The 13,354-nt window shown below is 38.1% G+C and overlaps 1 protein-coding gene across 1 annotated transcript; it reads right to left on the reverse strand.

Moving 5' to 3' along the window:
• Window positions 1–1,306: 1,306 nt before the first annotated feature.
• LOC141911279 (synaptogenesis protein syg-2-like) lies at window positions 1,307–13,104 on the reverse strand. The gene is made up of 21 exons (XM_074802280.1): window positions 12,852–13,104; window positions 11,708–11,762; window positions 10,515–10,865; window positions 9,940–10,215; window positions 9,457–9,735; window positions 9,033–9,335; window positions 8,633–8,953; window positions 8,233–8,511; window positions 7,795–8,067; window positions 7,236–7,541; window positions 6,812–7,102; window positions 5,992–6,139; window positions 5,852–5,904; window positions 5,655–5,753; window positions 5,392–5,418; window positions 5,083–5,103; window positions 4,744–4,797; window positions 4,472–4,546; window positions 4,189–4,275; window positions 1,743–1,876; window positions 1,307–1,566 (listed from the first exon to the last, which is right to left on the reverse strand). Exons 1-21 carry the CDS (start codon window positions 12,864–12,866, stop codon window positions 1,345–1,347), a joined length of 3,669 nt encoding a protein of 1,222 aa, XP_074658381.1. The 5' UTR covers window positions 12,867–13,104; the 3' UTR covers window positions 1,307–1,344.
• Window positions 13,105–13,354: the final 250 nt, after the last annotated feature.

The raw sequence follows: 13,354 nt of genomic DNA on the forward strand, positions 1-13,354 counted from the left end.
AGTAGACAAACTGCAACCTGGATGTCCCATTATACAATGTAGAATATAATATATCTTTATTGAAAATTCTATAAAACGTTTGCAATGCAAACTATAATTAATCATTAGACTATACAACAGGTAAAATGCGCTGTAATATGTTTAAACAATTAGATCCATTTAAACCGTACATACAAAAATATCTGATTCCAGTATAAATTATATCAAAATTTCCTTTAAAAATTATTATGATAATTCTTATTGATATATCATCAAATTTGAGCTTTTTTATCACAGAATTACTTGATAACAATATGTACAATGAGATTCTCTCATCAGAGAGTACATCAGGGGTAAGTACAGCAGAAAGTACATCAGTGGTAAGTACAGCAGAAAGTACATCAGTGGTAAGTACAGCAGAAAGTACATCAGGGGTAAGTACAGCAGAGAGTACATCAGTGGTAAGTACAGCAGAAAGTACATCAGTGGTAAGTACAGCAGAAAGTACAGCAGAGGGTACACAAGAAAATTAATCATAAACAGATTATTTGATGGTTTTAGGTTATCCGGCAATAGACTATGTGAAGCGTGTGAACTCGATTATATACGTATAACTTTATGATTAAGCAGCGTAAATAATCGTGAAATAATAAATCAAGTAAATCAACTTGATGTTGATTTTGTGCTCCGTATTATAACTGCTAATTTCATATACCACCTGATGATATTATGCTCGCAATTAAAAATATTTCATCCTTCCTTAAAATACTGTTACAAAGTGCTAGAAATGTTACAAAATACACGCGATATCAGTTGATAACTGATTCGAGGCTTCAAACGTTTGAAATAAAACACGTGTTTGATTCTAATCTCAACGGGAACTGGATCCGGGAAGTGTAGATTAACTGGATCCAGGAAGTGTAGATTAACTGGATCCAGGAAGTGTAGATTAACTGGATCCGGGAAGTGTAGATTAACTGGATCCAGGAAGTGTAGATTAACTGGATCCAGGAAGTGTAGATTAACTGGATCCAGGAAGTGTAGATCAACTGGATCCGGGAAGTGTAGATTAACTGGATCCTGGAAGTGTAGATTAACTGGATCCAGGAAGTGTAGATTAACTGGATCCAGGAAGTGTAGATCAACTGGATCCGGGAAGTGTAGATTAACTGGATCCAGGAAGTGTAGATTAACTGTATCCGGGAATGGCTGTGTTCTGCTCATGCGCAAGCGATACTTATGAGAACTGAAAGGATAGTGATCGAGGTCGAGGAAGGACTCGAGATGTAACCCCCCCCTCCCCTCCCCTCCCCACCCCCCTCCCCTATATCCTTAGACTGAACACGGCGGATGAGACACAAATAATCAATGAACTCTTTTTTTCTGCTTCTCGAGTTCTTCTTGTATTCTGCGTCGTTCGGCTTCTTCTGCCTCCAATCTAGCGATCAGTTCGGCTTGTATTCGCGGTTCAACGACGCGATCGAGTTCCGTGTACGTAGAGAAATCATCGATATCACCGATCAGTACGCTAGGGGGCGCTTGATGGTGGATGTTATTCACGATGTGTAGATAGGTCGGTTCCTTTGTCTGAAAAAAAAATCATTCCATTTTTCCAACCATTTAATTATTTTTCTGATGAAAACGTGCTTAGAAGTAACTTCTAGTTCGCTTGTCACTAGTGGAATCCTCGATTGCCACAGTTGGCAGCTCTCTATTCGAACACGATTATTCGGTTTATTAACGGTTAAAACGAGTATATTGACCTCATCTGGATGAAATTCCGGATTATCGACTCCACAGATTCCGTTCCTAACTATATCTTCATCTTCATCGTCATCGTTATTTACATCTTGATAAGGATTCTCCTCCTCACCAACTGTTTGATACGGGTTCTCATCTGAAATTATACAACATTTTCTGAATTCAACGTGGAATCTATGATGGAACGCTTGCTTGAATTCGCTTAATCTAATCTGGCAATTTGAAAGTTTCGTCAGATCTATAAACTCTTCTATACAATGGGAACATCGTCGAACTGATTGGATCTTTATTTCATGTGATGGGTTAGACAGGGATTAGCAACTCATAGTTTATTTAGCGGATCCGGGAACGGAGGGAGGAGTCTCTACTGTAGGAACTACAGCAAAATACTGAGAAAACGAATGAAGGATTTTATCATTTATGTAAAACTCGATGAAGGACTAAGGCATAACAAATAAATGAAGCACAAGTGCCGACATCAGTTATGGCTTCAGTCACGTGACCGCCGGGAATATTTGAGGAACACATTTTCAATTCCAATTTCAGAACCGGTATTTTAGATTAACCGGTATCAGATATTGCACACAGAATAATTTGCGAGATTTCCTCTTTAAATTCGCTATACAGTGTGTTACTCACCCATTCTCTATACAGTGTGTTACTCACCCATTCGCTATACAGTGTGTTACTCACCCATTCGCTATACAGTGTGTTACTCACCCATTCTCTATACAGTGTGTTACTCACCCATTCGCTATACAGTGTGTTACTCACCCATTCTCTATACAGTGTGTTACTCACCCATTCGCTATACAGTGTGTTACTCACCCATTCGCTATACAGTGTGTTACTCACCCATTCGCTATACAGTGTGTTACTCACCCATTCTCTATACAGTGTGTTACTCACCCATTCGCTATACAGTGTGTTACTCACCCATTCGCTATACAGTGTGTTACTCACCCATTCGCTATACAGTGTGTTACTCACCCATTCTCTATACAGTGTGTTACTCACCCATTCGCTATACAGTGTGTTACTCACCCATTCTCTATACAGTGTGTTACTCACCCATTCTCTATACAGTGTGTTACTCACCCATTCGCTATACAGTGTGTTACTCACCCATTCTCTATACAGTGTGTTACTCACCCATTCGCTATACAGTGTGTTACTCACCCATTCTCTATACAGTGTGTTACTCACCCATTCGCTATACAGTGTGTTACTCACCCATTCTCTATACAGTGTGTTACTCACCCATTCTCTATACAGTGTGTTACTCACCCATTCTCTATACAGTGTGTTACTCACCCATTCTCTATACAGTGTGTTACTCACCCATTCGCTATACAGTGTGTTACTCACCCATTCTCTATACAGTGTGTTACTCACCCATTCGCTATACAGTGTGTTACTCACCCATTCTCTATACAGTGTGTTACTCACCCATTCTCTATACAGTGTGTTACTCACCCATTCTCTATACAGTGTGTTACTCACCCATTCTCTATACAGTGTGTTACTCACCCATTCGCTATACAGTGTGTTACTCACCCATTCTCTATACAGTGTGTTACTCACCCATTCTCTATACAGTGTGTTACTCACCCATTCGCTATACAGTGTGTTACTCACCCATTCGCTATACAGTGTGTTACTCACCCATTCGCTATACAGTGTGTTACTCACCCATTCGCTATACAGTGTGTTACTCACCCATTCTCTTTACAGTGTGTTACTCACCCATTCGCTATACAGTGTGTTACTCACCCATTCTCTATACAGTGTGTTACTCACCCATTCGCTATACAGTGTGTTACTCACCCATTCGCTATACAGTGTGTTACTCACCCATTCGCTATACAGTGTGTTACTCACCCATTCTCTATACAGTGTGTTACTCACCCATTCGCTATACAGTGTGTTACTCACCCATTCGCTATACAGTGTGTTACTCACCCATTCGCTATACAGTGTGTTACTCACCCATTCTCTATACAGTGTGTTACTCACCCATTCTCTATACAGTGTGTTACTCACCCATTCGCTATACAGTGTGTTACTCACCCATTCTCTATACAGTGTGTTACTCACCCATTCGCTATACAGTGTGTTACTCACCCATTCTCTATACAGTGTGTTACTCACCCATTCGCTATACAGTGTGTTACTCACCCATTCGCTATACAGTGTGTTACTCACCCATTCGCTATACAGTGTGTTACTCACCCATTCGCTATACAGTGTGTTACTCACCCATTCGCTATACAGTGTGTTACTCACCCATTCTCTATACAGTGTGTTACTCACTCATTCTCTATACAGTGTGTTACTCACTCATTCTCTATACAGTGTGTTACTCACCCATTCTCTATACAGTGTGTTACTCACCCATTCTCTATACAGTGTGTTACTCACCCATTCTCTACACAGTGTGTTACTCACCCATTTCGTAGTTCATATTCTTCTCTGCTTTTTTCGTCTTTTTGCCTTTTTTGTTTTTATCTACTTGAGCCGCACTATCTACAGACCCTGAAAATACGGCGAATTTCACGTGTCACATTCATACTTTGAGTATTTTGTTTCATGAGGCCAAGTTGAAAGATGCTTCCATAAAATGGATTGAAAACAAGGATATTTTAAAACCAGTTTTTCTTTCAAATATTAAGTTTCTGAAAACATTTTTAAAATCCCTTTGAATAATTTTTATTTCATGGATTTTTTTTACCTTTCGTTTTCTTCTTTTTGCTTTTATCGACGGTAGAGTAAATTGGACCCGTGGCGCCACCTGCACCATTTACAACTGAAATAAACAAACGGTTTGATGACATCGTGAATAATTCCTTTTCAGGAATTGATATTTGAAAGATAGGATAGATAGTCCCTTCCTTATCTAACAAGTAATTTATTATTAAATAAACGAATCATGCTGTTATTCAGTTATTCTAAGCATTTCTTTGAAATCAATCTATAACTTATAGATAAATCTGCATTGCTTACCTTGATTCCGGGATTTTTTCTTGTTTTTGTCGACCAGGGCGTAGAGTGGCTCTCCTGAAAATTAATTTATAAATCTATACCGATTGCCTATTTTCAGAGTCTCTGGTTAATCATCGACAATTATGATTGGATTTTTTACATTGAGCCATTAAAAGTTTTATCGCTACATTCTCAAAAATTGCCGAGCATCGCCGAACACCTGAACAAAAATATGTGCGAACATGATTTCAATTCGCCGAACGAGACTCGGTAGTTTTCGGAGGTATCCGGTGATGATCGGTCAGTTAAAAAATCGATAAATAAAGGGCTCCGTTAAATAAAGATGTATAAAAGCCTCACCGGTTTTCTTGACTTCAGAAACTGTGAATATAGAAATAAATCTGTTTAAGTTTTTACTGTATTTGTTCATATTCACTTAAAATCACAATATCAATAAAATAATAATAGAACAGTTTAAACTATAATGAGTTTAAAAGATCATTCAGAAATAATTCCGCCCTTCATCTGAGTCTAACAATGGAGACTAAAGAAGGATAGTAGTAACCACCCGAAACATTTCTAATAAAATATTTTGTAATACAAAATGAATTTGTTTTAATAATTAAATGAATTTTCAATGAAATAAGAAAAATGAAAAGCTTTTCTTACCAAGATCGTCAATGTTCGAATACGGATCTGAAAAATAACGAAAATACGTTTTATCAACCTTACATTGATAAGAATATTCACAAGTCGTACTCATGAATTGAAAACACTGCGCGCTGAAGATGTGGATAATTTCTCTCACTTTATAATCAAAAACTGATTCTCAAGACATCATTACACGATACATCGACTGGAGACGGGTGGCTCCGGGATGCGGATGAATGACCTAATACACTGAGGTTTGATACCGTTATAATATATATTACCAAATTCATTTAAAGCGACGTCCGCAGCAGCAGCAGCAGCAGCAGCAGCAGCTGTCGGTCTGGTTACAGGTTTTTTGTTCACTGTTGCGTACTCATCACCTAACACAGAAATTAAAAATCAAATATGAATCATTTGAAATCAGACAAGTTTGAAATTTTATATCTTGTTACAGATAAGTTTGAAAGGCAAGTTTCACCTTTAGGTCCGACTATGTGATTAATATCGATATCGATTTGAGCAGAGGGTGAACTGTGAAAACAAACCGGAAAAAATACATTTTGTGTTAGAATATGTATTGACATTAGATTACAGTGAACGAATTGAAGAAATATGAACCTTTTCGAGCGATATTTGGTCCAGATCCACTGACCGTCTCGACGCCTTTTCACAAATAGCAACACGATGACGATGACGATGATCGCGATCAATGAAATACCGACAATAACACCTCCGATCAGTCCGCTGTTGATAGTAGTAGCAAGAACTAGAGAGGATAGAAAAAACAGCGCTGTCACAAATACAAACATCCGATCTGCCTGAATTACACCTGACACATCGTAACTGATCTAACACTATAAACATCAGGCATCAATATGAATTCTATTTATTTTTTTATATGCATAATACCCAACACCCCAACTGGATTATTTAACCTCACGAAGTGTAGCCCGCACAATGTAAGCAGCCAGCAGGACTCGAACCCACTTGTGTCGCTGATAGTCGACCCAACAGCATCACACTTTTTCTCACTGTGAGCTACTGAGGCTGCTTCGCTTTATTTGAGGGATAGTTCCAATAAGATGTAACCCGGGAGATTGATGTGGTTGAAGAGATTGAAGAATGTAGCCGGGTAGTTTTAGCTGGATCGCTAGGGTAAGGGTTAGATGGTTATCCCAGTAACCGGGCGCCGCATATTTGAAAATAAAATTGATTTGTATTTGTAACGTCGACTGTAAAATGGCGCTAACTCTAACCCTAAACATTTGTTGGTTTATTTGCTACTAAAACCGGCGCTAATATAGGATCAAGTAAACGAAGGATTCGACAGCCGAATCTGATAATCGATTTTCATTACTTCTTGTTAATTAATTCTAATGATTTATAAGGTGTTCTGTATTAAAAGTCACCGAATATCACAGATATACATTTAACAAACCTGTATCTTCTTCTAGTTGAAGCTCGTGACTGACAATGACGTCATCACTCTCAGTAACAATCAGTTTGTAACTATAGTTACGGTCTGGATGAATATTAATATTTATAATAATCAAACCATCAGTGATTTCTATCAGTTTTGTAGAATTACATTGATTTGTATTTGTGATACAGTATTTCACGTAGACGCTGTATTTATTTGAAGGAAATGATGATAATTTTATCACGACCAGATTCCCATCTCGATTTATTGTAGCTTGTTTCAATATGGTGTTTATAGCGCTTGGAATAGCTGGAAAAATGAAAACAATAAAATTAGATTTCGATATTAATTCTTTACGTAACTTCAGTTAAATATACCGTGTTTAACAATAGGCCTAATCGATATATGTGATATAAAACTTGATGCGAGTTTGAAATCTTACCATTAGTTTTAGTAGTAACTATATCAGTAAATGAACTCGAATTATCAGCAGGATTTAAATTGATACTTTTCACTTTGAACTGATAATCAGTCGCTGGTTTTAATGCGGTTATTTTTGTTTGCACCAGTTTTCTATAACCGGGGTCCGGTATTTTAGATTTATTCACGAATCCTGTAGAATCCGAGCCTCTGTAACTGACGGTGAACGTTTGTTTAAAGCCACCCTCGAATTCAGACACCCAACTCAGTGTCACAGATACAGCTGTTTTTGCGATAACTGTCAGATTTGACGGTGTTTGTGGAGGTCCTGAAATAGAGATACAGATTAATACACATTTCGCAAATTGCATCAATTTCTATATTTAACCGTTTAGAGTTAAATAAAAGATTTGTTGTAAAAAAAGACTTAAGTTCGATATTTCTGATTGAAATTGAAACCAAAAGATGAACAACAAACATTAAACCCAAAATCCTTCCAAAACTGATCATCCAGGTCTCACAGTAAAATCCCCCGTATGAAGAAATAACCCCCCCCCCCCACGGGCGCAGTATATACTCACCAGTCTCTGTGAGTCTCAGTAATATTTCTAAACTACCGATAGAATTTTTGAGTCGACACGAATAAAATCCATAATCAGACACTTGAACTGATTGTATGATAACATCAAACTGAGTTAAACTAGTTTTATTTATTTCATGTTTGTCGTTTGTTGAATTGTGGCTGCAACTTAAACTTGTCTCTGATGGATTCGCGTCAAACTTTATCGTAAATTTGGCAGTTTCTCCAATATTTGCAGCTACGAATTTCAGCTCGTTTGACAGTTTTGGTGAATCTATTGTAAAATAGAAATATATTTGGTGATGTTGTAACAAGTGACAAACAGTTGGGCAAATTGTCTGCAACATCAGTACAATTAATAAGATATTTTTGTTTCTAGGAGGCGAGGTCAAATTACACCTGACTGACCTGTCAATCATCTTAAACAATAAGTACTTACATTGTACATGAACAGTAGCGATATTACTGATTGTAAAACCTGCTGTGTTTGTCGCTTCACATCTGTATCGTCCTGAATCAGCTTTTGATAGATTTTCTAGGGTAAGATAATCATTCGTGGATCCGATAGTTTTCCAGACAGCCGCTGGTAGAGTTGAGAATTTCCAGGTGTAAATGTAACTATCAGGGTTTCCACCAGTTGCTGCACAGTTTAACCGTATTGAATTGTTTTCTGTAATTACAGATTTTACTGGAGTCAATGAAACCGAATCAGCAGCATCTGGAAAACATAGAATATTGATAATTATTCATATATAATTCTATTGCGTAAATATAAAAATACAACTTTTTTCATTAAAAAAAAATGATTATACTATTTATGAATCAGCTCACACACTTACACAGTATTGACAATGTGATGGATTTGCTGACACCAGGTTTACCATTCTGATAAGCGGTACATTTATACTGTCTTCCATTCTTATCCTTATCAGTTGACACTACTAGACTACTAGTAGATATGTGTCCACTGTGAGGTCCAGGTTTATGATTGGTTGCTGGGTTGGGTGACATATTGGTCCATGTTGTCGCCACAGAGCTGAATGCCCAGACAATCGTAGACACCGGGTTACTGGAGTCAGTTGTACATGTCAGAGTTTTTGATGTACCTTGAACAACTGAACCGTTTGGAATTTCAGTCAGTGTAATTGACTCTGGTGGAACTGTAAATATGAAATTGAAATTATTCGTTTAATTTCATCAAACGGTCAGAGAAAAATAAGAAAAGTGTTTCTCACTTACAGTGAATTGTAATTGTTGTATCTTTGCTCAGATTTCCAGTTTCACATCTGTATCGAGCCTGATTCATAGGTTTAGTTGCAGTAATAGATAATATACTAGTAGCAGAAAACCCGTGATAGACTGCATTAGTTTGACTGGTAGCTGGTTGAGAGATGAGTTGAGTCCATGTTTTAGAGGAATATGTGAACCAGTGAATCTGTACAGCCGGGTTTGATGAGTCAGTTTTACATTCTATCTGTTGATTATTGTTTACAAACACATGATCTACCGGACTCTTCATCAGTGTCAGTGCTGCTGCTTGGACTAGAAATAATTCGATATTTTCAATATAATTGTCAAAATCCGGGGAAGTTGATGAAATAAGAATCCAATTCACTTGACGCGAATAACGAGTAATTAGTGTGTAACTATGTGTAATACTTACAGTAAACAGTTAATGTAACTTTATTAGAAATCACTGATACTGATATACCAGCTCCAGTGGCTGTACATTGATATTCTGCCTGGTTATCGGTTTTACTGACAGATGTCGAATACATTAGCTGACGACCAACTCCCTGTTTCACAGCGCTGCCCCCTGGTGTTCTAGTTATAGCGAGGGTCGGTATCGGGTAACCCCCAGTAGCTGTACACGTGAAGACAACAGTCGCGGATTCCTGAACGGGTGACTCCGGTCCTTGTAATGTAACACCACTCGGCGGGTCTGAAATTAAAATAGTTTGATTAATCGATAATTCATGTATGACAGCAGTAACACATTATTTAGGAACATTTCATAGTTGCAGGAGGGAAAATCCAGAGTCCACCAAATCAATTTTAATTTCTGAATTTTTTAACTTTCATAACACTTTTAGATTTGATAAATAAAACTATGTTTAATTGAGTAAAGAGTAAAATAAATACTCACATGTAACATTGATAGTAATACTATCAGCAACTGATCCCACAGTATTCGATACGTTACATGTATAAACACCTGAATCAGTTCTCCTAACGGGCTGGAATCTGAGTTTATTACCAGACTGTCCTGATGGATTGACACCAGTCCATTTATACTTCAGTCCTGTAGCTCCAGACTGTGAACCGTCACACGTGACTGTTAACTGTGAATTCTCCTGTACTGTAACGATGTTGTTGATGACGGGGGCTGGTTGAGATGTTAGAACTGGTCCACTAGGGGGCGCTGTAAATATGAAATGATGCAGATTTGATTTTAACAATAATGAAAACAAATCATCAACAGACATCACAGTTTATGTATCAATGCGCACTAATGGCGCGGATGAATATACTATGAGTAAAGTGTTATACGTTTCATTTTCTCAAACTGGATAAAACTTTCATATGTAAAATTTATTCGTGAAATCTTCAATCAATATCAACACTCAATGAATATCTCAGAACAACTGGTGAATACGAGATTTTTTATTGCTCAACACAATTAGAAATTTTATATATCATTGAATAGTTTATCATTCTCACCTAAAACAGTAACTACTGTTTTACTGTTTGGGAAAGAGTTCATGTAGTTACATGACCATCGTCCAGCATCAGTCATCTGTATATTTTCTATACGTAAACCGTAACGTCCATTTGTGACGTCACATTGTCCAGTGTATCGGGGATCACTGATAGTTCCACTTGGACAGTTTGACTTATCAAACGCATACTCTCCTGGAGGACCACCGATTGTCATTCTAAAGTCGCAGAAATTTTTACTGGCTGGTGAAACCTGACATTGTACATCAGTGGTGCCACCTACTATTACAATTGATCGTGTTGCAACCACAGTGAGTCTCGTATCCACTGGGTCTATACAGTTCGTCTGCTGTCCTGAAAACAATATGTTTAAACTGTTTTGGGAGAAATTGTAAGGTTCAATACTTAACCTTAATTAAATGCTAATATGTTCCATTATAACAATACTCAGGAAATGGGGATTACAATTAAATTTTTCAAATTTATAAATGTTACTTCAGTAATGTCATAACTAGAATGAGGCTAAGCCTCGGCTTTTAATTCACCGCCACATGTACAGTTTGTGGCGGAGTCACATGTGCAGAAGGATGTTATTAGACAACATGTAGTGTAAAAAAAATATACCAACAGTTACAGACTGTGATTCCCTACTTCAGTCCAAAGTTTAAAATATTGGTCAAAAATTGCGGCCTCTTGACTGTTAACGACGTTTTTCATGTGAACCGCATCGCCTCAATTTTTGATAAAATCGGTCGCTAGTGTGTTAACGATGTTTTTCATGTCGGTCTCCTGGTGGCCATAATTTGAATCAAATCGACCTAATTTTGATTTGGGTTTCGCCCAAGTGATGCCCTAGTCATATACTAAGTTTGAAAAGAATTGGTCGACAATTGCGGCCTCTCTAGACTGTTAACGTCACTTGCGGTTTATAATAGAAATTTAGATATAAAACACATTTAATTAAAACTACTTGTAAAAGTGTTCTTCAAAAAGAAAAGTTTTAAGATGAGATTTAAAATCGTAAATGTCATTGCAGTTCCAAACCTTAGGAGGTAGATTATTCCATAAAATTGGTGCGTAAACTACTCTGTGCTCTGTGCATTAAGTATTAATTGTGGAGCAATTAACTGAAACTGAAACTGATCATTGCTAAATATTATGATGTTCTACCCGGACACTTTCAGCCGTTTTTTTACCTGTTGTGTATTTGGATGTGAGTAGAACTATCACGAACACGAACCACACTTCACTCTGAATATAGAACATAATTACAAAATTATCGAGTTTGTTATTCACAAATTAATCAATTCGGCGTTAAATTAGTCCGTGAATCTGGGTGCAGAAACTTGAAATGATTCTGTTTCCTTTACTTTGATCTACTCGTCGTAGGAATTCATTATATATAGCGACTTGTGTGAATCTGAACCCCAGAAACTATTGACAACAGTTCTCTTATGTTAGATATGTTGTATCTAGGGCCAATGGCTAAGTTTTTAATTTATCCAGACAACTTATTGAATTTCGACCCCGTTCTTGAGCTATGTCGTCATTTTTATGTCACTGAGCAATATAGTTTTAGTTCTAACGCTAGGTGGCGCACCGGGCTCATTCTTTGCACTGCACAACCCCAATACTGACTTGTTACCGGACGGATGGACGGACGGACGGACGGACGGACGGACGGACAGAGACAGACAGAGACAGACAGAGACAGACAGAGACAGACAGAGACAGACAGAGACAGACAGAGACAGACAGAGACAGACAGAGACAGACAGAGACAGACAGAGACAGACAGAGACAGACAGAGACAGACAGAGACAGACAGAGACAGACAGACAGACAGACAGACAGACAGACAGACAGATACAGACACAGACACAGACAGACAGACAGACAGACAGATAGGTAGGCAGGCAGGCAGGCAGGCAGACAGGCAGACAGACAGACAGACAGACAGACAGGTAGGCAGGCAGACAGGCAGGCAGACAGACACACAGACAGACGGACAGACAGACAAACAGACAGACAAACAGACAGGCAGGCGGGCGGGCAGGCAGGCAGACAGACAGGCAGACAGACAGACAGACAGACAGACAGCCAGACAGACAGACAGAGACAGACAGACAGAGACAGACAGAGACAGAGACAGAGACAGAGACAGACAGAGACAGACAGACAGACAGACAGACAGACAGAGACAGACAGACAGACAGACAGACAGACAGACAGAGACAGACAGACAGACAGACTATCTATGTATCAGAACAAAGAGATTTCTACAGTTTTGCGATGGTTGTGCAGTTGTTAAGGACGATTTTACTTTACTACTATACTCACAGTTTGACCGTTCATTTTCACCAAATTTTCTCGTGATCAAAATATATCGATTGAACATTAAAAGTTGAGTCATTCACTTCATCGGAATTTCAAAACTCTGTTTTCGAAGTTATGGCAAAACTCTTCAATCTAAGCCTAAAACGTAGCATCAAGAGCACATCTACGTAATCCATATTAAGATATGCTAAGACGTTTTTCACTACCTGGTCGCTTTATATATAGCTGACTACATTTTTGTCAACACACACAATATCGGTCTAACCTACGACGCGTTGTATTCATATATTCGACAGTAGTACAAGCGGTACAGGGTACTGCTTTCACAGTACAGTGCTGTTGACGACATTCGTCTGATTTGCGATATAGTAATGTACACGACGTTTAGATATCTTTACTGTTATTATATTCCTATATTTGTTCAAAGTGCGGGAAAAACCCGCGCAGTAGGTTTTATTTTTCGCCATTCTAAATCATGACTGATTAATTTCAATAATAGGATCGTG

This window comes from Tubulanus polymorphus, chromosome 9, assembly GCF_964204645.1.
Source record: "Tubulanus polymorphus chromosome 9, tnTubPoly1.2, whole genome shotgun sequence".
NCBI lineage: Eukaryota > Metazoa > Nemertea > Palaeonemertea > Tubulaniformes > Tubulanidae > Tubulanus > Tubulanus polymorphus.

What these genes read in the sequence shown, in the direction of transcription:
- LOC141911279 (XM_074802280.1), bottom strand. An exon ending in CATCACATTGTCAATACTGT is followed by an intron (nt 8,512 to 8,632) that starts GTAAGTGTGTGA and finishes TATGTTTTCCAG; the next exon opens with ATGCTGCTGATTCGGTTTCA. An exon ending in CGCTACTGTTCATGTACAAT is followed by an intron (nt 8,068 to 8,232) that starts GTAAGTACTTAT and finishes ATTTTACAATAG; the next exon opens with ATTCACCAAAACTGTCAAAC.